The 27,058-nt window shown below is 38.9% G+C and overlaps 1 protein-coding gene across 1 annotated transcript in view; it reads left to right on the forward strand.

The window, feature by feature from the left end:
- Positions 1–27,058, forward strand: part of LOC133656434 (glutamate receptor ionotropic, NMDA 2C-like) — a 180,727-nt gene that overhangs the window by 94,239 nt on the left and 59,430 nt on the right. The window contains 3 exon segments of the mRNA XM_062057513.1: positions 3,809–3,977; positions 21,824–21,977; positions 22,133–22,258. Of these exon segments, the coding sequence (XP_061913497.1) occupies positions 3,809–3,977; positions 21,824–21,977; positions 22,133–22,258 (449 nt within the window).

The following is a 27,058-nucleotide window of genomic DNA, read 5'->3' on the forward strand; positions in this document are numbered from 1 at the left end:
ACTTCAGACAAAGGTAAACACTTTAATTTAATTTAATTGAATGTATTTTATTTTATTTTATTTTATTTTATTTTATTTTATTTTATTTTATTTTATTTTATTTTATTTTATTTTATTTTATTTGGTTTAACCCTAACCCTAACCCTAACCCCAACCCCAACCCCAACCCCAACCCTAACCCTAACCCTAACCCTAACCCCTAACCCTAACCCTAACCCTAACCCTAACTCTAACCCTAACCCTTTGCAGGGTCATAAAACCACAAAGTTTTATCAAACCATGTTTAATCCAGATCTGATCCAGATTGGACATTATGCTTTTTGCACTTGTGACTCGAGTGGGTTTGTATGTTTACCCAAGAATGATACCAGCACGACTAATAATAATACACAAAAAAATATAATCATCAGGGCGAATCATAATCATAGCCATACACTGTAATTAAGGGTGTCCGGGTTTAACTTTTTTACTTCCGATACAAATCCGATATAGCACCCTTGACTATTGGCCGGTACTAACAACAATCTGATATCATTATGTGTAATAGATACTTATTATTATATCACTTTCTATATTTTGTTGGGCTCTGCATGCTGGATAGAATGGACTTTATACTATCAAATTGTTGTATCTTGTTTTTTTTTACACTTCTGAGTAGGGATGTCCGATAATGGCTTTTTGCCGATATCCGATATTCCGATATTGTCCAACACTTTAATTACCGATACCGATATCAACCGATACCGATATCAACCGATATATGCAGTCGTGGAATTAACACATTATTATGCCTAATTTGGACAACCATGTATGGTGAAGATAAGGTACTTCTTAAAAAAATAATAAAATAAAATAACTAAATTAAAAACATTTTCTTGAATAAAAAAGAAAGTAAAACAACAGTTACATAGAAACTAGTAATTAATGAAAATGAGTAAAATTAACTGTTAAAGGTTAGTACTATTAGTGGAGCAGCAGCACGCACAATCATGTGTGCTTACGGACTGTATCCCTTGCAGACTGTATTGATATATATTGATATATAATGTAGGAACCAGAATATTGATAACAGAAAGAAATGGGGGGAGGGAGGTTTTTTGGGTTGGTGCACTAATTGTAAGTGTATCTTGTGTTTTTTATGTTGATTTAATCAAATTAAAAAAAATAAAAAAACCAAAAAAAAAACGATACAGATAATTAAAAAAACGATACCGATAATTTCCGATATTACATTTTAACGCATTTATCGGCCGATAATACCGGCAGACCGATATTATCGGACATCCCTACTTCTGAGTATCCTTTGCGAGTACCCATTCATTTCAGTGTGTCCCAGGTGTGGAAGTAGTCTTTGCCAGTCAGTTGTATGTGCCAGTTTTGTTATGGTTGCAGGAGGGAGTAGTGACGGCACAGTTCCACAAGGGGGTAATGTTGCTCTATGTTTTATTCTATATATGCACAATATATCAATCAATCAATCAATGTTTATTTATATAGCCCTAAATCACAAGTGTCTCAAAGGGCTGTACAAGCCACAAATATACCTGTATATAATAATACACAATACTAAATATATATATACTAAACAAGAGAATGGAGTGTGACTAATCCAAAAGGGCTGTATGTGTGTGTGACTATGTGTGTAACTAACATACTTGCCAACCTGGAGACCTCCGAATTCGGGAGATGGGGGGGTTTAGGTGAGCGGGGTTGGAGGGTGCGGGGTTTGGTGGTAGCGGTAGTGCTGCAAGGGGTTCTGGGTATTTGTTCTGTTGTGTTTATGTTGTGTTACAGTGCGGATGGTCTCCCGAAATGTGTTTGTCATTCTTGTTTGGTGTGGATTCACAGTGTGGCGCATATTTGTAACAGTGTTAAAGTTGTTTATACGGCAACCCTCAGTGTGACCTGTATGGCTGTTGATCAAGTATGCCTTGCATTCACTTGTGTGTGAGTACAAGCCGTATGTATGCTGTTTGTATGGAGGAAAAGCGGACGTGACGACAGGATGCAGAGGACGCTAGAGGCGGGGCCTTTAAGGCACGCCCACAATATTGTTATCCGGGTGGAAATCGGGAGAAGTTCGGGAGAATGGTTGCCCCGGGAGATTTTCGGGAGGGGGCACTGAAATTCAGGAGTCTCCCGGGAAAATCAGGAGGGTTGGCAAGTATGGTAATTAATTGTTGTGTATTACCGTGATGTGTTGGGCGAGAGGCGGGACAAAGCAGAAGAAGGTCCGGTAGGTCCGTGGGCTGAGAGAGGCGCCAAGAGGTCCGTGTGCAAAGCGGGGGTCGGGGATCGAGGGAGGCAGTCCAAAGTCCAAAGGGGAAGTCGAGGCGCACTACTTGATTATGGAAGACACGGGAAGAATACGGACAGAAGACTAAGTTCCGGCCAGGATCCTTGGGTCCACTGGTCTTCATACAGCTCGCCCTCATCAGTCCCAGGTGTGCAGATTCCTGATTGCCCACAGCCTGGCAGACCCAGCTGCCGGAGAAAAGCGGGTTCGAGCCCGAACCGGGACTAGTTTTGTATTTTGTTGCGCCCTACAATGTGTTTATACTGCAAGGCTTGTACTTATTACACAGCAGCTGTTCAAAGGGGCCTTATTTTTAGAGATGTCCGATAATATCGGGCGATAAATGCTTTAAAATGTGATATCGGAAATTATCGGTATCAGTTTTTTTATTATCGGTATCGTATTTTTTATTTATTTTTTTTTTTTTTATTAAATCAACATGAAAAACACAAGATACACTTACAATTAGTGCACCAACCCAAAAAACCTCCCTCCCCCATTCCCACTCATTCACACAAAAGGGTCGTTTCCTTCTGTTATTAATATTGTGGTTCCTACATTATATATCAATATATATCAATACAGTCTGCAAGGGATACAGTCCGTAAGCACACATGATTGTGCGTGCTGCTGCTCCACTAATAGTACTAACCTTTAACAGATAATTTTACTCATTTTCATTAATTACTAGTTTCTATGTAACTGATTTTATATTGTTTATTTATTCAAGAAAATGTTTTTAATTTATTTATCTTATTTTATTTTATTCATTTAAAAAAAAAAAAAAGGACCTTATCTTCACCATACCTGGTTGTCCAAATTAGGCATAATAATGTGTTAATTCCACAACTGTATATATCAGTATCGGTATCGGTTGATATCGGTATCGGTAATTAAAGAGTTGGACAATATCGGAATATCGGATATCGGCAAAAAGCCATTATCGGACATCCCTACTTATTTTGCAAAATAACCTTTTTTTGTTACCTGTTTTTGTGTGTATTTGGGATCTGCATAAGTCCTGGAAAATGTATAATCAAACCGTTGTAATACAATTGATCAAATGTTGTGTGGAATCTAAAAGGATGATGTCCTTTTAGCTATTACGGTCCAGCGTTGTTGACAAATGTTTAAGCCTCGGTGGAGGCCTGCGCTCCTAAAGTGCTCTTATTTCACCGTCATCACCTTTCCTTTCCCCCGTCTCCCGTTGTCTGCTACGCCTCGTTGGGCAGCGAGGCCACGCGGGAGGACGGGCGTCGCAGACACACCTTAACGGCCCTCCATTAGACGCCATCACGCTCGTTCCAGACCGTGGGCTCGGGGCTTACGCCACGTCGCATGGCGTGTTCCACATCCTTTTCCCGGTTAATAGACATTGATTGGAGCTGAGAACGCAGTCTGCCTGGCCTTCTGTCTGAGAACAAAGTGAAACCACAGCATGATTGATTGAGATGGCAGTCGGCTGAAATGTCCCCTTTGTGTCCCCCCCCGCCCCCCCCCCCCCGCTAACAGAATCATCGGACACTCCGAGTCGTACACCAAGCTGTGCTGCAAGGGCTTCTGCATCGACATCCTGAAGAAACTGTCTCGCACCATCAAGTTCTCCTACGACCTCTACCTGGTCACCAACGGGAAGCACGGCAAGCTCGTCCGCGGCACTTGGAACGGAATGATTGGAGAGGTGAGAGCCGGGAGAGTCAACACGACTACTTCATGTACGTCTTCTACTACCAAGTGCACCGTCTAATGCAGGCACGGGCAATTATTTTGACTCGAGGGGCCAAATATAGAGAAAGAAATGCATCCGGGGGCCGGTATATCTATTTTTAGGAACACTAATACAAAAACCTCACAATAATGTCTGATTGAATGCTAAAAAAGTTATGACAGACTGCTTTAAAAAAAAACAGAATGGTATTTTCCCTTTTTTTCTGAATGAGACACAAATATGAAAATATGAAAATAAAGAATGCGGGATTTACAATATTAACTATGAACGATAAAACACTGAATATTGACAACATATCCAATCCAATCCAATCCACTTTATTTATATAGCACATTTACACAACAAGAATGTTTCCAAAGTGTTGCACAGCCATGTTAAAAACAATATTAAAAACAATATTAAAAACGATATTAAAAACAATATTAAAAACAATATTATGCTACACCAAGGACTGAATAAAAACAAAGAATAAATGAATAGAAAACCAATACAGAGACAATATAAAAAATAAATATGATTAAAAACGATTTTAAAGGGTAAAACCAATTAAAACAGTAAAATAGACATCAAAATTTATATAAAAAAATAAAATAAAAATAAATAAAATAAAATAAAATAAAAATAAAATAAAATAAAATAAAATAAAATAAAATAAAATAAAATAAATAACCACACAGGACAACAGAGGACAGAAGACCACACAACTCACGTAGTGTTAAAAGCCAAAGAATAAAAGTGGGCCTTTTTGCATATCATGCAAAAGCGCAGATTCCAACCATTGAAATACTTTGTATTATATTTATCGGCCGATAAATGCTTTAAAATGTAATATCGGAAATTATCAGTATCGGTTTCTTTACTATCGGTATCGTTTTTTTTGTTGTTTTTTTTAATTTTATTTTTATTAAATCAACATAAAAAACACAAGATACACTTACAATTAGTACACTAACGCAAAAAACCTCCCTCCCCCATTTACACTCATTCACACAAAAGGGTTGTTTCTTTCTGTTATTAATATTCTGGTTCCTACATTATATATCAATATAGATCAATACAGTCTGCATTTCTGTTATTAATATTCTGGTTCCTATCAATATATATCAATACAGTCTGCAAGGGATACAGTCCGTAAGCACACATGATTGTGCGTGCTGCTGGTCCACTAATAGTACTAACCTTTAACAGTTAATTTTACTCATTTTCATTCATTACTAGTTTCTATGTAACTGTTTTTATATTGTTTTACTTTTTTTTATTCAAGAAAATGTTTTTAATTTATTTATCTTATTTAATTTTATAATTCTTTTTAAAAAGGACCTTATCTTCACCATACCTGGTTGTCCAAATTAGGCATAATAATGTGTTAATTCCACGATTGTAAGTATCGGTATCGGTTGATATCGGTATCGGTAATTAAGAGTTGAACAATATCGGAATATCGGATATCGGCAAAAAGCCATTATCGGACATCCCCAGTTGGTTCTTTCTGTTATTAATATTCTGGTTCCTATCAATATAGATCAATACAGTCTGCAAGGGATACAGTCCGTAAGCACACATGATTGTGCGTGCTGCTGCTCCACTAATAGTACTAACCTTTAACAGTTAATTTTACTTATTTTCATTGATTACTAGTTTCTATGTACTGTTTTTATATTGTTTTACTTTCTTTTTTATTCAAGAAAATGTTTTTAATTTATTTATCTTATTTAATTTTATAATTAAAAAAAAAAAGTACCTTATCTTCACCATACCTGGTTGTCCAAATTAGGCATAAAAATGTGTTAATTCCACGACTGTATATATCGGTATCGGTTGATATCGGTATCGGTAATTAAGAGTTGGACAATATCGGAATATCGGATAACGGCAAAAAGCCATTATCGGACATCCCTACTTTGTATAGTTCAATACTTACGGTAATTTGAAAACATCACTACACATCATAATGGCAGCTACAGTTTCCATCTTAAAGATCTAAAAAATATATATTAGATTTTTAAGAACACTAATACAAAACCTCACAATAATGTCTGATTGAATGCCAAAAACGTTATGACGGACCGCCTTAAAAAACGGAATGGAATTTTTTATTTTTTTTTACTGAATGAGACACCCAGAATGTACATGAAAATAAACAATGTGGGATTTACAACATTACCTATGAACGATAAAACACTGAATATTGACAACATATTTTACATTCAAGCGAAACGCAACAAAAATGCAACAAACACAGCGAAATATGAACGCGAAGGGTAGAAATCGATCTTAAATATCGAAAAAAAATTGGGGGGGAATGTCCTGCGGGCCAGATTGAAAAGCTTAACGGGCCGCATGTGGCCCCCGGGCCTTCATTTGCCCAAGTCTGGTCTAATGACAGTCAATGCAGGCAATGGAGCGTCACAGAAATAATAACGTTCGAAGTTACTGGTGAAAAAGTTCTGATCTGACCGATTCGCATAAAGTTAAATGTTCAGTCAAGAAAAACAAGGGCTTTTCAGTATTGTTGTGGCTTGCTTCACCTGCAGGCAAACAACTTTTTGCATCTTTCAAATCGCTTAAAGTCATGCGTTCCTTCGAGAGAGAGACAAAAAGCTGCTGCTGCCGTTTGGGGAGCTTTGGGATTCGCTCCAGTTGCAAAACAACTTTTTGTGTTTTGTCACAGGAACTAAGGCCCCTTTGTGGAAAAAGTAGACGCTTTTAACAGGAGAAAGAACAATAATGTAATGTAATTTAATTGAATTATGTGATCCCCAACACCAAGAGGGACAAGCGGTAGAACATGGATGGATGGATGGATGGATGCATAATTAAAGGCCTACTGAAATGATTTTTTTAAATTTAAACGGAAATAGCAGATCCATTCTATGTGTCATACTTGATCATTTCGCGATATTGCCATATTTTTGCTGAAAGGATTTAGTAGAGAAAATCGACGATAAAGTTCGCAACTTTTGCTCGCTGATAAAAAAAAAGCCTTGCCTGTACCGGAAGTAGCGTGACGTCACAGGAGCTAGTATTCCTCACAATTCCCCATTGTTTACAATGGAGCGAGAGAGATTCGGACCGGTAGCGCTCCAACAAAGTCCTCCTGGTTGTGTTGCTGTAGTCCGCTGCTAATACACTGATCCCACCTACAACTGTCTTCTTTGCAGCCTTCATTGTTCATTAAACAAATTGAAAAAGATGTCCAGAATACTGTGGAATTATGAAATGAAAACAGAGCTTTTTGTATAGGATTCTACGGGTACCATAACTTCCGTTACTCTGACTTCGTCACGCGCATGCGTCATCATACCGCGACGTTTCAGCCGGATATTTCCCGGGAAGTTTTAAATGTCACTTTATAAGTTAACCCGGCCGTATTGGCATGTGTTGCAATGTTAAGATTTCATCATTGATATATAAACTATCAGACTGCGTGGTCGGTAGTAGTGGCTTTCAGTAGGCCTTTAATATAGAAAATACATAATCACAAGGTCAAGGATGTTTATTTTTTTTAACTCCAGACAAAGGTAGCCACTTTTAAGAAATGAAGAAAAAACTTTTTTATTTTATTTTATTTTATTTTATTTTATTTTATTTTATTTTATTTTATTTAAATTAAATAGTATTTAATTGTATTTAATTGTATTTAATCTTATTTTATTTTATTTAATAAAAGCTATAATTCCAAGGTCAAGGATGGGGTTTTAACAAAACAACAACTCCAGACCAAGATAGACACTTTTGACAAATGAAGAAATATACATTTTAATTTAATTTAATTTAAATGTTATTTAAATGTATTTAAAAGCTATAATTACAAGGTCAAGGATGCGTTTTTTTTAAAAACTCCAGACAAAGGTAGGCACTTTTAACAAGCCTTCTGCCTGATTGTAGCTGAGATAGGCTCCAGCGCCCCCCGCGACCCCGAAGGGAATAAGCGGTAGAAAATGGATGGATGAAACAATATACTTTTAATTAAATTAATTTATTTGAATTTAATTTGATTTAATTTCATTTATATAAAAATCATAATTACAACGTCAACGGATGTGTTTTTTTTTTTCAACTCCAGACAAAGGTAGACACTTTTAACAAGGAAAATAAAATACTTTTAATTTCATTTAATTTCATTTAATTTAATTATATGATCCCCCCACAACCCCAAAAGGGACAAACGGTAGAAAATGGATGGATGGATCAATGCATAATTAATATAGAAAATACATAATCACAAAGTCAAGGATGTTTATTTTTTAACTCCAGACAAAGGTAAACACTTTAATTTAATTTAATTTAATTTAATGTATTTTAATTGTATTTTATTTTATTTATTTTATTTTATTTTATTTTGTTTTATTTTATTTTATTTGGTTTAATTAAATTAAATTAAATTTGATTTAACTGAACTTAACTTAACTTAACTTAACTTAACTTAACTTAACTTAACTTAACTTAACTTAACTTAAATTAACTTAACTTAACTTATATAAAAACATAATTGCAGGGTCAAGGATGTTTTTCAGTGAGAATAAGTATTCAGTTAATAGTCCTAATAATAAGATAATCAATCAAATATTATTTATATAGCCCTTAATAACAAATGTCTCATAATTTTCATCATAATGAAGATGATGATAATGAAAACGTTATCTAATTACAATTATAAGATCATTGATATGAAAAAATACATAATTGTAGGATCAAGGAGGACTTGTCATTCAAAATAATTATTGAAAAAAATGATAATAATTGAATGGCAATTATGTGGTAAATGTATATTCACAGGGTCAAGAATGTTTTCCAGGCAAAACCAATATTTAATTAATTAATATATTAATGATGACGATGAGGATTATTTAATTAATTACAATTTTAAGATAGTTGATATAAAATTACATTATTACAGGCTCAAGGATGTTTATTTTTTAACTCCAGACAAAGGTAGACACTTTTAACAAAATAAGGAATATACATTTTAATTTAATTTAATTTAATTTAATTTAATTCAATTTAATTTAAAAGCCATAGTTACAAGGTCATGGATGTGTTTTTTTGTAAACTCCAGACAAAGGTAGACACATTTAACAAGGGGGAAAATATACTTTTAATTTAATTTAATTTAATTTAATTTAACGTAATTTAATTCAATGTATTTTGATTTATTTTAATTTAATTTAATTTAACTTAACTTATATAAAAACGTAATTACAGGGTCAAAGACATTGGCGTTGTTAGGCCTATATTAGGGGGGCTCAAGCCCCCCTAAAATGTTCTTAAGCCCCCCTAAATTTGGTGTTTAAAAAAAAAAAAAAAAAAAAAAATATTTTTATTTTACAAATACATGCCGACATATTCATTATAAAGTGGCCCGAATATGAGTTTAAATAAATAATCATATAACCTGTCATTATTCACTCAGTTTCCCCTCACTTCATAGTGTAAGGTAGAGAGCCCCTTTAGTGCGTCGGTATCCAATCCATTCCACTTGTTCATATAGAAAATGCCCACATCACTCAAAATCCAGTCCGCATTTTCTCTGCGACCTTGCTTGCGGTCTTGCAGGTGTACGAAGCACACAACACTGCAGAACAAGAACCTTGTGTCTGCAATTGTAAATAATTTAGTTTTGTGTTTCTTGTAGAATCTATATAAAGTAATATACATTAGCCTATTGTTAAAATAATGAAAAAAACATCATTAAATATATTGGTTTTACTGTATTGTTACATTAATAGCTGTTGTATTATTATAGGATGGCTTGTTAAACATTTCATAGGATTTTCAGAGGGAGGAAAAACCAAGACATTTAATATAAAATGTAAAATGAATAAATACATTAAAAGAAAAAGAAAAAAAATGGTTCAAACCATCGTCCCGGGGAGCATTTAATTTCGTCCCGTGCATTTTTTTTTACCATCCGGGACTACGTTAATCTCAAGCCCTGGAAGTTACATTCTATTGTTTGCATTATTTGTTTCAGCATTGCACTTTGAAGATGGTCCCTCAGCTCTTTGACAGCTTTGGCTCTTTTTCAGATCAGCAGGCGGACTCTAAGTCTTTCTTATTTACAGTATATATAAACGTTTCTCATTTCTATTCAGACTTCCATATATATTTAATTTCCTTAACGGCTTGCCATAATATATATATATATATATATATATATATTTCATTGTGTTTCAGTGTATCTTGACGGATCATGCAAGTCATTGTTTCTTGTTGATGCTGTAAACAAAATGTCACTGTGCAAACCCATGTTTGTTGTTGTACTGAACACACATTGAAAATAAACCCACTGGAATAATAATAATAACAATGATTAATATCTAAGTCTTTGTTAGCCGTTTGTATAGTTTTGTGCTCGTGCGCTACGTTCGCTCGCATCCTGTGCATCTCCTGGGGGCTAAGCCCCCCCTGTCCTTAAAAGCTAGTGACGCCCCTGGTCAAGGATGTTTTTTTCAGTGAGAATAAGTCTTCAGTTAATAGTCCTAATAATAAGATAACCAATCAATCAATCAAAGATTATTTATATAGCCCTTAATCACAAATTTCTCAATGATGATTAGGAAAATGTTAAATAATTACAGTTATAAGATCATAAATAGGAAAAAATACAAAATTGCAGGATCAAGGATGATTTGTCAGACAAAATAATTATTGAACAAATGATAATTTAATGATAATATTGATGTAGTAAATAATGTAAAATGTATATTCACACGGTCAAGAATGATTTCCAGGCAAAGTAATTATTTAATTAATTAAAATATTAATGATGAGGATCATTTAATTAATTAAAATTTTAAAATAGTTGATATAAAAATACATTATTACAGGGTCAAGGCTGTTTTTCAGGCAGAATATTTATTCATATAATAATAATAATAATGATAGAGTTAGAATTAGAATTAGGTCATTCATATATAAATACAAAACTCCACTTTAAAAAAACAAATCAAGTATATTTATCAATATACATTTTATTGAAATAAAAACGTAAGCTTATTTTGGATGAAACGATGACATTTGAGGCCCGACAAAGCAGACATTTCCACCAGCTCGGTCCAAGCCAATCGATATGAACTGATATTTATTCATCGTGTGTTGCCATAGCAACTAGTTTAAAAAGCCCCCATAAAATGTTGACAATATGTACGTGATGTTGTTCTGGTTTTGTTGCACGGCGGTTGATCTGCTAACATCCTCCTGCCTCGCTGCTGTGGCGTCTCTTTGATGGACTCTAAAGTGGGTCAATGGTGTGACGGCACACACACACACACACACACACACACACACATACACACACACACACGCGCACACACACACGTGCACATCAAACAGCTGCAATGTAAGAAGGAGGCTGCACGAGCAGGTGTTCTTCAGGAGAGGCGCACCTGCTCCTGCTATTCCGCCACCACAAAACTGTTCCCTGCCGCCAAGTTGCCGCTTTTCAGGAGCACAAACGTCCCTTCTGTCACTCGCTGAGTGGTTTTTTTGGGTGGTGTTAGTGCACCTTTAAATTCTCCACCTTCACACATGTTGGACAAATGTATGCTTCCTACTTTAGGGAAGGCCCGTGTCTGTTGTCACTGCACAAAACCAGGTCTAAAAAAAGGCTAGAAAGCACAAGGGTCAAACTCAAGGTCCCTGGGCTGAACCTGGCCCGCCACATCATTTAATTTGGCCCCCCCACTTTATTTCAAGTGGCCCGTTTATTTATTGTAATTGGCCCGCCACATCATATATTTGCCCCGCCAAGTCATTTTATGTGGTCCGTCACATTATTTCCTGTGGAACGCCCAATCATTTTAATGATGCCCTGAACATCATTTGAGGTGGCCCGCTGCATCATTCTATTGGCCTGCCGCTTTATTTTTTGTGGAATGCCACATCATATAACGTGGCCCGACACATCATTTTACGTGGTCCACCACATCATTTTGATGGCCCTGCACTTAATTTTATACAGTCCGCAAAATTATTTTGATTTCCGCCACTTTATTTCAAGTGGCCCGCCACGTAAAATTACTTGAAGGCCCGCTTTAAATGATGTGGCGGGCCATTTAAAATAATATAGCCGGCCACATAAAATGACGTAGGGGTCTGCTTTAAAAGGAAGTGGCAGGCCACTTTAAATAATGTGGTGGACCACATAAAATTATGTGGGGGTTTGCTTGACGGGCCACTTAGAATAATGTGGCGGACCACATAAAATGACGCCAGGATTCGGTTTAAATGATGTGGCGGGCCACATAAATAAGGTGGCAGGCGAATAAAATGATGCAGCGGGTCACATCAAATGATGTTCAGGGCCACACTTAAATGATGGGGCGTTCCACGTGAAATAATGTGACGGACTACATAAAATAAAATGAAGGTACGCTTTAAATGATGTGGCGGGCCAATTAAAATAAAGTGGCAGGCGAATAAAATGATGCAGCGGGCCACATCAAATGATGTTCAGGGCCACACTTAAATGATGGGGCGTTCCACGTGAAATAATGTGACGGACTACATAAAATAAAATGAAGGTACGCTTTAAATGATGTGGCGGGCCATTTAAAATGATATAGCCGGCCACATAAAATGACGTAGGGGTCTGCTTTAAAAGGAAGTGGCAGGCCACTTTAAATAATGTGGTGGACCACATAAAATTATGTGGGGGTTTGCTTGACGGGCCACTTAGAATAATGTGGCGGACCACATAAAATGACGCCAGGATTTGGTTTAAATGATGTGGCGGGCCACATAAAATAAAGTGGCAGGCGAATAAAATGATGCAGCGGGCCACCTCAAATGATGTTCAGGGCCACACTTAAATGATGGGGCGTTCCACGTGAAATAATGTGACGGACTACATAAAATAAAATGAAGGTACGCTTTAAATGATGTGGCGGGCCAATTAAAATAATGTAGCGGACCACATAAAATGACGTAGAGGTCTGATTTAAATGATATGGCGGGCCACTTAAAATGATATGGCGGACCACGTAAAATGACCTGGGTGTCCGCTTTAAATAATGTGGTGGACCACATAAAATAATGTGGGGGTTTGCTTTAAATATTTTGTGACGGGCCACTTAGAATAATGTGGCGGACCACATAAAATGACACCAGGATTCGGTTTAAATTACGTGGCGGGCCAATTAAAATAATGTAGCGGACCACATAAAATGACGTAGGGGTCTGCTTTAAATGACGTGGCAGGCCACTTGAAATAATGTAGCGGACCACATAAAATTACGTGGGGTCCGCGTTAAATGATATGGCGGGCCACTTAAAATGATATGGCGGACCACGTAAAATGACCTGGGTGTCCGCTTTAAATAATGTGGTGGACCACATAAAATAATGTTGGGGTTTGCTTTAAATATTTTGTGACGGGCCACTTAGAATAATGTGGCGGACCACATAAAATGACGCCAGGATTCGGTTTAAATGACGTGGCGGGCCACATAAAATAAGATGGCAGGCGAATAAAATGATGCAGCGGGCCACCTCAAATGATGTTCAGGGCCACACTTAAATGATGGGGCGTTCCACGTGAAATAATGTGACGGACTACATAAAATAAAATGAAGGTACGCTTTAAATGATGTGGCGGGCCAATTAAAATAATGTAGCAGACCACATAAAATTACATGGGGGTCCGCTTTAAATGACTTGGCGGGCCACCTAAAATTACGTGGGGGTCCGCTTTAAATGACGTAAAATTATGTGGCGGATGTCATGTCTGTGTTCATGTTTTTGTTTGGCCATGTGCTGTTTTGTTTTTTGGACACTTCCTTAGTTCCTGGTTTCACTTCCTGGTTTTGTTTGTCACCATAGCAACCATTAGTTTCACCTGTTCCAGGTTTGGACTCACACACACCTGTCTCACGTTTTCACAGTCATGTCATGCACCTGTTCACAGTTAGTCACGCATCTGTTTTCACTTTTCATGTCACTATATAGGCTTTTCTGTTTCTGTTGTTCGTCCTGGCGACATCACCCATTCATGCCATGTCCACAGTTCCTTGTCACGTTAGTTCTTGTTTCATCTCTTGTCACGTAAGTTTTTGTTTGTTTAATGTTCATAGTTCTCCGCCATTGTGCGCGCCTTTTGTTTTCTAGTCAAGTTTTTTACCTCCGCTGTGAGCGCCTTTTGTTTGTACCTTTTTGTTTGAGTTTATAGTATTAATTAAATATGTCTTTACCTGCTCGCCACGTCCGTTCCATTTCTTTTGCACCACGGGAGAGCAAACCACGTCATAGACCAAGTTCTGACAGATGTCGCCAGCATAAGAGCTCTCCCGCAAAAAATTTGGACCATTTTGACGAGGCAACGTGGGAGGTCCTCCGCGCGATGGAGGAAGAGACACTCCGCCATTCCCCCATGGAGCGCAGGGATCTCATGTGGGGTCCGACCGGCAAACTGGTGCCGATCAGCTCCCTTTGGCCCGGGGACGTTGGCACGTCATCCCTGTCCCGGAAGCGGCGCTCCAGACCGAGGATGTCAGGGAAGGTGAGCGGACAGCACGCTGCGCTCCTGCAGGCTCCTCCCCCTCCGGGCGGAAATGGAAATCAGCCAGCCTGGCAGCTCAAGGAGCACTCCACAGACCTGGAGATTGTTTTCCCAAATTCTTTACCGGTTCAATCCAAGCCACCCAAATTCCATGCCCCGCCCCCCAGGACTCATGCCACGCCCAAGTCACACTTTTTTTTTTCACCCACAAGATCCCAGGTACAAGAAAGACATTTTGGACAATTTAGAGGGGAGGATTCTGCCCTCCTCCTGAACCCCCTCCGCCCACCCCAAAAGACGGTTCCAGACCGCGGGGAGCGCGTCTGGGATCCGCTCCTTGAGGGGGGGGCTAGGGCTGGGAATTGTTCAGGTGGGGTGGGTCAGCATCGCCATGCCAAGCCACAGCCACCAGCACGACCCCCACCACCAGTCTTTCGTCACGCCAAGCCACAGCCTCCAGCACGACCCCCACCACCTGTCTTTCGACCTGCCAAGCCACAGCCACCAGCACGACCCTCACCACCAGTCTTTCGTCACGCCAAGCCACAGCCTCCAGCACGACCACAACCACCTGTCTTTCGACCTGCCAAGCCACAGCCACCAGCACGACCCCCACCACCAGTCTTTCGTCACGCCAAGCCACAGCCTCCAGCACGACCCCCACCACCAGTTTTTCGACCATGCCAAGATCCACCTGCTCCACGCCCAGCTCCACGCCAAGCGCCACCAGTACCTGCTCTACGCCAAGCGCCACCAGTACCTGCTCTACGCCAAGCGCCACCAGTACCTGCTCCACGCCAAGCGCCACCAGTACCTGCTCCACGCCAAGCGCCACCAGTACCTGCTCCACGCCAAGTGCCGCCCGTCGCAGCCCCACGCCGCCAAGTGCCGCCCGTGGCTGCCCCACGCCGCCAAGTGCCGCCCGTGGCTGCCCCACGCCGCCAAGTGCCGCCCGTGGCTGCCCCACGCCGCCAAGTGCCGCCCGTGGCTGCCCCACGCCGCCAAGTGCCGCCCGTGGCTTCCCCACGCCGCCAAGTGCCGCCCGTGGCTTCCCCACGCCGCCAAGTGCCGCCCGTGGCTTCCCCACGCCGCCAAGTGCCGCCCGTGGCTTCCCCACGCCGCCAAGTGCCGCCCGTGGCTGCCCCACGCCGCCAAGTGCCGCCCGTGGCTGCCCCACGCCAAGACCAAAGCCAAGACCAAGACCCGCCAAGTGACCAAGACCAAGAACCGCCAAGTGACCAAGAACCGCCAAGTGACCAAGACCCACCAAGTGACCAAGACCAAGAACCGCCAAGTGACCAAGAACCGCCAAGTGACCAAGACCCAGACCCTCGCCAAGACCAAGACCCAGACCCTCGCCAAGACCCAGACCCTCGCCAAGACCAAGACCCTCGCCAAGACCAAGACCCTCGCCAAGACCAAGACCCACGCCAAGACCAAGACCCACGCCAAGACCAAGACCCACGCCAAGACCAAGACCCACGCCAAGACCAAGACCCACGCCAAGACCAAGACGCGCCACGCCAAGCTTCGCCGCCTGACGCGCCACGCCAAACTTCGCCGCCTGCCATGATGACGACGCGCCTGCCTCCTCGTCTGCCACGAAGGTGGCCACAGCCTGGTCGTCCGCCACGCCAAGTGCGCCCACCTCATCGGCCATGGATATGGCCATTCCCGGGTCGCCCACCTCGTCAGGTACAGCGGCGATCTACGCGTCGCCGCCACCTGATCCTGCCCCGGTGGATTCGGGGACACCTGGTCTGGCGACCCACCGCCATGTCCCCCTCCCCCCCTCCCATGACTCTTGATCCTGTTTTTTGTTTTTGGACATCTGGGATCTGTCCGTAAGGGGGGGGTTCTGTCATGTCTGTGTTCATGTTTTTGTTTGGCCATGTGCTGTTTTGTTTTTTGGACACTTCCTTAGTTCCTGGTTTCACTTCCTGGTTTTGTTTGTCACCATAGCAACCATTAGTTTCACCTGTTCCAGGTTTGGACTCACACACACCTGTCTCACGTTTTCACAGTCATGTCATGCACCTGTTCACAGTTAGTCACGCACCTGTTTTCACTTTTCATGTCACTATATAGGCTTTTCTGTTTCTGTTGTTCGTCCTGGCGACATCACCCATTCATGCCATGTCCACAGTTCCTTGTCACGTTAGTTCTTGTTTCATCTCTTGTCACGTAAGTTTTTGTTTGTTTAAGGTTCATAGTTCTCCGCCATTGTGCGCGCCTTTTGTTTTCTAGTCAAGTTTTTTACCTCCGCTGTGAGCGCCTTTTGTTTGTACCTTTTTGTTTGAGTTTATAGTAATAATTAAATATGTCTTTACCTGCACGCCACGTCCGTTCCATTTCTTTTGCACCACGGGAGAGCAAACCACGTCATAGACCAAGTTCTGACAGCGGACCACATAAAATTACCCGAAGGTCCGCGTTAAACGATGTGGCGGGCCACTTAAAATAATGTGGCGGACCACATAAAATGATGTGGGGGTCCGATTTAAATGACGTGGCAGGCCACATAAAATGTTGTGGCGGACCACATAAAATTACCTGAAGGTCTGCTTTAAACGATGTGGCAGGCGTGGGTGCCCGCATTAAATGATGTGGTGGACCACACAATATAAGTGGGGGTTTGCTTTAAATGATGTGGCGGGCCACTTAAAATAATGTGTTGGGGGTCCGCTTTAAATGACGTAAAATGATGTGGCGGACCACATAAAATTACCCGAAGGTCCGCTTTAAACGATGTGGCGGGCCACATAAAATAATGTGGTGGACCACATAAAATGATGTGGGGGTCCGCTTTAAATGATGTGGCAGGCCACATAAAATGTTGTGGCGGACCACATAAAATTACCTTTAAACGACGTGGCAGGCGTGGGTGCCCGCATTAAATGATGTGGTGGACCACATAATATAACGTGGGGGTTTGCTTTAAATGATGTGGCGGGCCACTTAAAATAATGTGTTGGACCACGTTAAATGACGTCAACTTCCGCTTTAAATGATGTGGCGGGCCACGTAAAATGACCTGAAGGTCCGCTTTAAACGATGTGGCGGGCCACTTAAAACAATATAGCGAATTGCATAAAATGACATGGGGGTCTGCTTTAAACGATGTGGCGGGCCACTTGAAATAATGTAGCAAACCACATAAAATTACGTGGGGGTCCGCTTCAAATGATGTGGCGGGCCACATAAAATGATGTGGCGAACCACATAAAATGACATGAGGGTCCACTTTAAATATATGGCGGCCCACTTAAAATAATGTAGCGGACCACATAAAATTACGTGGGGGTCCGCTTTAAATGATGTAGCGGGCCACGTAAAATGATGTAGCGGCCCACATAAAATTACGTGGGGTCCGCTTTAAATGATATGGCGGGCCACTTAAAATAATGTAGCGGACCACATAAAATTACGTGGGGGTCCGCTTTAAATGATGTAGCGGGCCACATAAAATGATATGGCGAACCACATAAAATGACATGGGGTCCACTTTAAATGATATGGTGGCCCACTTAAAATAATGTAGCGGACCACATAAAATTACGTGGGGGTCCGCTTTAAATGATGTAGCTGGCCACATAAAATGATGTCGCGGCCCACATAAAATTACGTGGGGTCCGCTTTAAATTATATGGCGGGCCAGTTAAAATGATATGGTGGACCACGTAAAATGACCCCAGGATTCGGTTTAAATGATGTGGCGGGCCACATAAAATGACGCCAGGATTCGGTTTAAATGACGTGGCGGGCCACATAAAATAAGATGGCAGGCGAATAAAATGATGCAGCGGGCCACCTCAAATGATGTTCAGGGCCACACTTAAATGATGGGGCGTTCCACGTGAAATAATGTGACGGACTACATAAAATAAAATGAAGGTACGCTTTAAATGATGTGGCGGGCCAATTAAAATAATGTAGCGGTCCGAATCGCTCTCGCTGCTGGTGTAAACAATGGGCAAAAGTGAGGAACCTTTCAACCTGGGACGTCACTCTACTTCCGGTACAGGCCAGGCTTTTTTTTATCAGCGACCAAAAGTTGCAAACTTTATCGTCAATGTTCTCTACTAAATCCTTTCAGCAAAAATATGGCAATATCGTGAAATGATCAAGTATGACACATAGAATGGATCTGCTATCCCCGTTTAAATAAAAAAAAAATCATTTCAGTAGGCCTTTAAGGGAAAAATATCGATATATATATATAAGTAAATATTGACTTACTAAGACAGAATAATGACATTCACACAGTCATTAATTTGACTTAGTCATTATTTTGTCTTAGTGAGTCAATATTTACTAAGTCAAAATAATGACTAAGTCAAATTAATGACTTACTGTTTATTGTTTATTGAATGGATCCCCATTAGCTGACGCCAAGGCGACTGATAGTCTTACTGGGGTCCATATAGGAGCATACAAAATTAAAATACAAAGAATACATGCATTACCAAACATTATACAATGGAAAAATACAACATAAGATAAAAAAAAAAAAAGGCTAGTAAATAGGCGTTTGCAGTAAGCGTTTGAAAAAAAGAGTTAAAAGTGGGGCCACATGCTGACATATGCTCAACTCATCATGCTTAATGTATTACAGCATTCGGGAAGCCTATGGGCATATACATCAACTATATGATGTGCCTGATAAGATGGACAGGACAACAACAAAAAAAAAACATTTTTAATTTTTTTTTTTTTTTTTTTTAAGACTTTAGTTTAGGCGGGGGCTCTTTGAGAACTTCTACAGAAATATCCACGCACATATCGATAGCAACTGAAAAACAGACCAAAACGGATGGGTTAACATTCCCAACCCGGAAGTGGAGATTTTATAGACAGGACCGCGGACTGTCCTGTGAGGAAAAAATACCGTGCGTGTTTCATTGCTACCACTTTCGCGTGATGTGTGCGGAGAGATATCTGTAGATATCAGTCTTAGTTTTGCCGTGTCTAAAATCAGTTCTGTGTAGGGCGCCGGGCACTTTTACTTTGAAAATGAAAACTTCCGGTGTCAGAATATGAAAAAAACTCGTTTTGGTCGGGATTTTCTATTTCTTTTACGAAATATAAAAATAATAATCAAACCGTTTTCAATGTTTAGAATAATATATAAAAATAAATGCTTTATTTTATTTATTTATTTATAATGTAAAATATGTTTACTTGTAAAAGCATTTTAGATTAAAAATGCACCTCAATGTCCTATTTTTTTCACTCGCATACATTTTGTTAAGTACACAAATGTGCACTATATACAAAGTTCCTGTACCACCAAGCTTGTTTTCACCTTGCAATGTTACATGAAAAAAACCAAGTCATCTTTTTTTTATTTTTTTGATATTGCTGCCAGTGTCTGAAACATCCTGGGCGAAACCTCCAGAATAAAAGCACATTCATACGGAGCCCCTAAAGCAGGAGTCACCAACCTTTTTGAAACCAAGAGCTACTTCTTGGGTACTGATTAATGCGAAGGGCTACCAGTTTGATACACACTTAAATAAATTGCCAGAAATAGCCAATTTGCTCAATTTACCTTTAACTCTATGTTATTATTAATAATTAATGATATTTACACTTAATTGAATGGTTTAAAAGAGGAGAAAACACGAAAAAAAATGACAATTAAATTTTGAAACATAGTTTATCTTCAATTTCGACTCTTTAAAATTCAAAATTCAACCGAAAAAAAGAAGAGAAAAACTAGCTAATTCAAATCTTTTTGAAAAAATAAAAAAAAACAATTTATGGAACATCATTAGTAATTTTTCCTGATTAAGATTAATTTTAGAATTTTGATGACATGTTTTAAATAGGTTAAAATCCAATCTACAATTTTTTTTTAGAATATATAACAAATTGGACCAAGCTATATTTCTAACAAAGACAAATCATTATTTCTTCTAGATTTTTCAGAACAAAAATTTTAAAAGAAATTCAAAAGACTTTGAAATAAGATTTAAATTTGATTCTACAGATTTTCTAGATTTGCCAGAATAATTTTTTTGAATTTTAATCATAATACGTTTGAAGAAATATTTCACAAATATTCTTCGTCGAAAAAACAAAAGCTAAAATGAAGAATTAAATTAAAATGTATTTATTATTCTTTACAATAAAAAAAATAAATTTACTTGAACATTGATTTAAATGGTCAGGAAAGAAGAGGAAGGAATTTAAAAGGTAAAAAGGTATATGTGTTTAAAAATCCTAAAATCATTTTTAAGGTTGTATTTTTTCTCTAAAATTGTCTTTCTGAAAGTTATAAGAAGCAAAGTAAAAAAAATGAATGAATTTATTTAAACAAGTGAAGACCAAGTCTTTAAAATATTTTCTTGGATTTTCAAATTCTATTTGAGTTTTGTCTCTCTTAGAATTAAAAATGTCGGGCAAAGCGAGACCAGCTTGCTAGTAAATAAATACAATTTAAAGAATAGAGGCAGCTCACTGGTAAGTGCTGCTATTTGAGCTATTTTTTAGAACAGGCCAGCGGGCTACTCATCTGGTCCTTACGGGCTACCTGGTGCCCGCGGGCACCGCGTTGGTGACCCCTGCCCTAAAGGGACATGGGGGAAAACATTTTTTTTATAATTTTTATTTAAAAAAAAAAAATTTTTTTAGACATGTATCTCGTGCGCACGAGAAACTATCTTGTGTTTAATATAATTTTTTTAAAATTTTTTTTTAAATAGCTTTATAAAAAGTGCGCACGAGATACATGTCTAAAAAAAAATAAAAATAAAAATAAAAATTATAAATAAATAAAAATTCCCCCATGTCCCTTTCGGGGCTCCGTACATTCACAACTTGAATTGCCGACAATATTCATGAAAAAAAGTGTGCTTTTTTTTTTTTTTTTTAAAGATGTGCTATTTGGATTTCCACAGTATGAGAACACATTAGAAAAGGAATTTTACCTTTGCAACCTAATTATTATACTATTGGCTAAGTTTTATATTCATAAATGTAAGTTTCTCAATACCCGACTCCGCAGCCTTGTGGACAGCCTTCCCAGAAGAGTTGAAGCTGCAAAAGGTCATAATGAACCCTCTGGGTTAGGAATGGGATGGCACTTCAAGTTCATATGTGAGTCAAGGCAGGTGGCCAAATACTTTTGGCAATATAATGTATATAATAATCAAAAACAGTTGACGATGTAAATTGTGTAACAAGGTTATTCTAAGTCTGAGGGCCGCTATAATTGCGTAGTGGCCCTCAATAAAACACGTGTAGCATGGACAAATGGACACCTCCTAAAAAGACTGAACTCTGGACCTCTTTCCAGGTGTTCTACAGACGTGCCGACATGGCCATCGGCTCCCTCACCATCAACGAGGAGCGCTCGGAGATCATCGACTTCTCCGTGCCGTTTGTGGAGACGGGCATCAGCGTCATGGTGGCGCGCAGCAACGGCACCGTCTCCCCGTCCGCCTTCCTCGGTGAGACGTTTGATTCCTGTTCCCTCTTTGCCTACTTTTTAAAAAACCGCCGCCTCTTCAGGAAAAATCCCCCGCGAAGCCCTCATGGCGCCGAGCACACGTGGCCCCCAAACACGCGTTCCCACCCGGTGACTGGCCTTTGTCTCGCCCTGCAGAACCCTACAGTCCGGCCGTGTGGGTCATGATGTTCGTGATGTGCCTGACGGTGGTGGCCGTGACGGTGTTCGTGTTCGAGTACTTCAGTCCGGTCGGCTACAACCGCAGCCTGGTGAGCGCCAAAGGTGAGCTTGATCCCGCTCCAGCCCCCCAAAAAATAACACAAACAGTCCCGACTAGTGTTATTTTGCCATCGGCACCAAAATGCATTTACGTGCATTTCAAAATAAAGGCGTCCACAACAAATTCATTTGAAACGGAAAATGTGATAATACATGAAACATATGTTTCTTAAAGAACTATTTAAGAAATAAAATGCCTTTAAGTAAGATAGTGAACACACGAGCCCAGCAGGCACAGGACATGAAAACAAGGTGAGAACTTTTTTACTACGGTTAATCAATGTTGGGTGGTGATGTTCAATTGACAACTGAATTTTGGTCATTTTCCCAACCAATATATTACAACACAAATACAACGTTGAAGCAACATTCTTTTTGGCGACGTTTAATCAATGTCAAGTTGTGACGTTGATTTGACCATTGAAATTTGGTCGTTTCCCAACCAATATTCTACAACACAAATACAACGTTGAAACAACATGCTTTTTAACGTTTAATCAATGTTGGGTGGTGACGTTGATTTGACCATTGACTTTTGGTCCTTTCCCAGCCAATATTCCACAACACAAATACAACGTTGAAACAACATGCTTTTTGACTACGTTTAATCAATGGATGGTGATGTTCATTTGACCGTTGAATTTTGGTAATTTTGCCAACCAATATTTTAGAACACAGATACAACGTTGAAACAACATGCTTTTTAACAACCTTAATCAATGTTGGGTTGTGACGTTGACTTGACCATTGAATTTTGGTCGTTTCCCAACCAATATTCCACAACACAAATACAATGTTGAAACAACATGCTTTTTGACGACGTTTAATCAATGGATGGTGATGTTCATTTGACCATTGAAATTTGGTCAATTTCCCAACCAATATTCCACAACACAAATACAACGTTGAAACAACATGCTTTTTGACAACGTTTAATCAATGTCAAGTTGTGACGTTGATTTGACCGTTGAAATTTGGTCATTTCCCAACCAATATTCCACAACACAAATACAACGTTGAAACAACATGCTTTTTTACTATGGTTAATCAATGTTGGGTGGTGATGTTCATTTGACTATTGAATTTTGGTAATTTCCCAACCAATATTTTAGAACACAGATACAACATTGAAACAACATGCTTTTTGACGACGTTTAATCAATGTTGGGTTCTGACGTTAATTTGACCATTGAATTTTGGTAATTTCCCAACCAATATTCTAGAACACAGATACAACGTTGAAACAACATGCTTTTTGACAACGTTTAATCAATGGATGGTGATGTTCATTTGACCATTGAATTTTGGTAATTTCCCAACCAATATTCTACAACACAAATACAACGTTGAAACAACATGCTTTTTGACGACGTTTAATCAATGTTGGGTGGTGAAGTTGATTTGACCATTGAATTTTGGTAATTTCCCAACCAATATTCCACAACACAAATACAACATTGAAACAACATGCTTTTTGACGACGTTTAATCAATGGATGGTGATGTTCATTTGACCATTGAATTTTGGTAATTTTGCCAACCAATATTTTAGAACACAGATACAACGTTGAAACAACATGCTTTTTGATGACGTTTAATCAATGTTGGTTGGTGACGTTGATTTGACCATTGAAATTTGGTCATTTTTCAAACCCATATTTTACAACACAAATACAACGTTGAAACAACATGCTTTTTGACGACGTTTAATCAATGTTGGGTTCTAACGTTGATTTGACCATTGAATTTTGGTCATTTCCCAACCAATATTCCACAACACAAATACAACGTTGAAACAACATGCTTTTTGACAACGTTTTTGAATGTCAGGTTGTGAGGTTGATTTGACCATTGAAATTTGGTCATTTTCCCAACCAATATTCCACAACACAAATACAACGTTGAAACAACATGCAATTTTACGACGTTTTAATCAATGTTGGTTGGTGACGTTGATTTCACCATTTAAATTTGGTCATTTTTCAAACCCATATTTTACAACACAAATACAACGTTGAAACAACATGCTTTTTGACGACGTTTAATCAATGGATGGTGATGTTCATTTGACCATTGAATTTTGGTAATTTCCCAACCAATATTCTACAACACAGATACAACATTGAAACAACATGCTTTTTGACGATGTTTAATCAATGTTGGGTTCTGACGTTAATTTGACCATTGAATTTTGGTCGTTTCCCAACCAATATTTTACAACTCAAATACAACGTTGAAACAACATGCTTGTTGACGACGTTTAATCAACGTCAGGTTGTGACGTTGACTTGACCGTTGAAATTTGGTCATTTTCCCAACCATTATTCTACAACTCAAATACAACGTTGAAACAACATGCTTTTTGTCGACGATTAATCAATGTTGGGTTCTAACGTTGATTTGACCATTGAATTTTGGTCATTTCCCAACCAATATTTTACAACACAAATACAACGTTGAAACAACATGCTGTTTGACGACGTTTAATCAATGTTGGGTTCTGACGTTAATTTGACCATTGAATTTTGGTCATTTCCCAACCAACATTTTACGACACAAATACAACGTTGAAACAACATGCTTTTTGACGACGTTTAATCAATGTCAGATAGTGACGTTGATTTGACCGTTGAAATGTTGGTCATTTCCCAACCAATGTTCCACAACACAAATACAACGTTGAAACAACATGCTTTTTTACTACGGTTAATCAATGTTGGGTGGTGATGTTCATTTGACTATTGAATTTTGGTCATTTCCCCAACCCATATTCTACAACTCAAATACAACGTTGAAACAACAGGCTATTTGACGACGTTTAATCAATGTTGGTTGGTGACGTTGATTTCACCATTGAAATTTGGTCATTTTCCCAACCCATATTTTACAACACAAATACAACGTTGAAACAACATGCTTTTTGACGACGTTTAATCAATGGATGGTGATGTTCATTTGACCATTGAATTTTGGTAATTTCCCAACCAATATTTTAGAACACAGATACAACATTGAAACAACATGCTTTTTGACGACGTTTAATCAATGTTGGGTTCTGACGTTAATTTGACCATTGAATTTTGGTCGTTTCTCAACCAATCTTTTACAACACAAATACAACGTTGAAACAACATGCTTGTTGACGACGTTTAATCAATGTCAGGTGGTGACGTTGACTTGACCGTTGAAATTTGGTCATTTTCCCAACCAATATTCTACAACACAAATACAACGTTGAAACAACATGCTTTTTGATGACGTTTAGTCAATGTCAGATAGTGACGTTGATTTCACCGTTGAAATTTTGGTAATTTCCCAACCAATATTCCACAACACAAATACAACGTTGAAACAACATGCTTTTTTACTATGGTTAATCAATGTTGGGTGGTGATGTTCATTTGACTATTGAATTTTGGTAATTTCCCAACCAATATTCTAGAACACAAATACAACATTGAAACAACATGCTTTTTGGCGACGTTTAATCAATGTTGGGTTCTGACGTTAATTTGACCATTGAATTTTGGTCGTTTCTCAACCAATATTCTACAACACAAATACAACGTTGAAACAACATGCTTTTTGACAACGTTTAATCAATGTTGGGTGGTGATGTTGATTGGACCATTGAATTTTGGTAATTTCCCAACCAATATTCTAGAACACAAATACAACGTTGAAACAACATGCTTGTTGATGACGTTTAATCAATGTCAGATAGTGACGTTGATTTGACAGTTGAAATTTTGGTAATTTCCCAACCAATATTCCACAACACAAATACAACGTTGAAACAACATGCTTTTTTACTACGGTTAATCAATGTTGGGTGGTGATGTTCATTTGACCATTGAATTTTGGTCATTTCCCAACCAATATTTTACAACACAAATACAACGTTGAAACAACATGCTTTTTGACAACGTTTAATCAATGTCAGGTTGTGAGGTTGATTTGACCGTTGAAATTTGGTCATTTTCCCAACCAATATTCTACAACACAAATACAACGTTGAAACAACATGCTTTTTAACGTTTAATCAATGTTGGGTGGTGACGTTGATTTGACCATTGACTTTTGGTCCTTTCCCAGCCAATATTCCACAACACAAATACAACGTTGAAACAACATGCTTTTTGACTACGTTTAATCAATGGATGGTGATGTTCATTTGACCGTTGAATTTTGGTAATTTTGCCAACCAATATTTTAGAACACAGATACAACGTTGAAACAACATGCTTTTTAACAACCTTTAATCAATGTTGGGTTGTGACGTTGACTTGACCATTGAATTTTGGTGGTTTCCCAACCAATATTCCACAACACAAATACAATGTTGAAACAACATGCTTTTTGACGACGTTTAATCAACGTCAGGTTGTGCCGTTGACTTGACCGTTGAAATTTGGTCATTTCCCCAATCAATATTTTACAACACAGACACAACTTTGGAACAACATGTTGTTGTTAGCGGTGAGCTATTGTATCCTTCTACGGTGTGTAGTTGATGTTTATTTCTGGTCTAGTCACCCCCTCCCGGGCAGAAGGGCGACACGGCAGTGTGGCCGGATCAAAAACAAAAAGTTGCTTTATTACGAGCGAGTGTCATTTATACAGGTCTGCAGTACCTGGAGGAGCTCAAGTCAACAATGAATGACTCCTGACTTGGAGAAGCCAAACCATCAGTTTTATATTCCTCCTTCAAGTCCCTGTGTGTGTGTGTGTGTGTGTGTGTGCTAAGTCAGGAGAGCACATCCTGACCATAAAAGGAGATGTTCGTGTGTAAGTGACTGGAAAG

The sequence above is a fragment of the Entelurus aequoreus genome, linkage group LG08 (genome assembly GCF_033978785.1).
Source record: "Entelurus aequoreus isolate RoL-2023_Sb linkage group LG08, RoL_Eaeq_v1.1, whole genome shotgun sequence".
Taxonomy (NCBI): Eukaryota; Metazoa; Chordata; class Actinopteri; order Syngnathiformes; family Syngnathidae; genus Entelurus; species Entelurus aequoreus.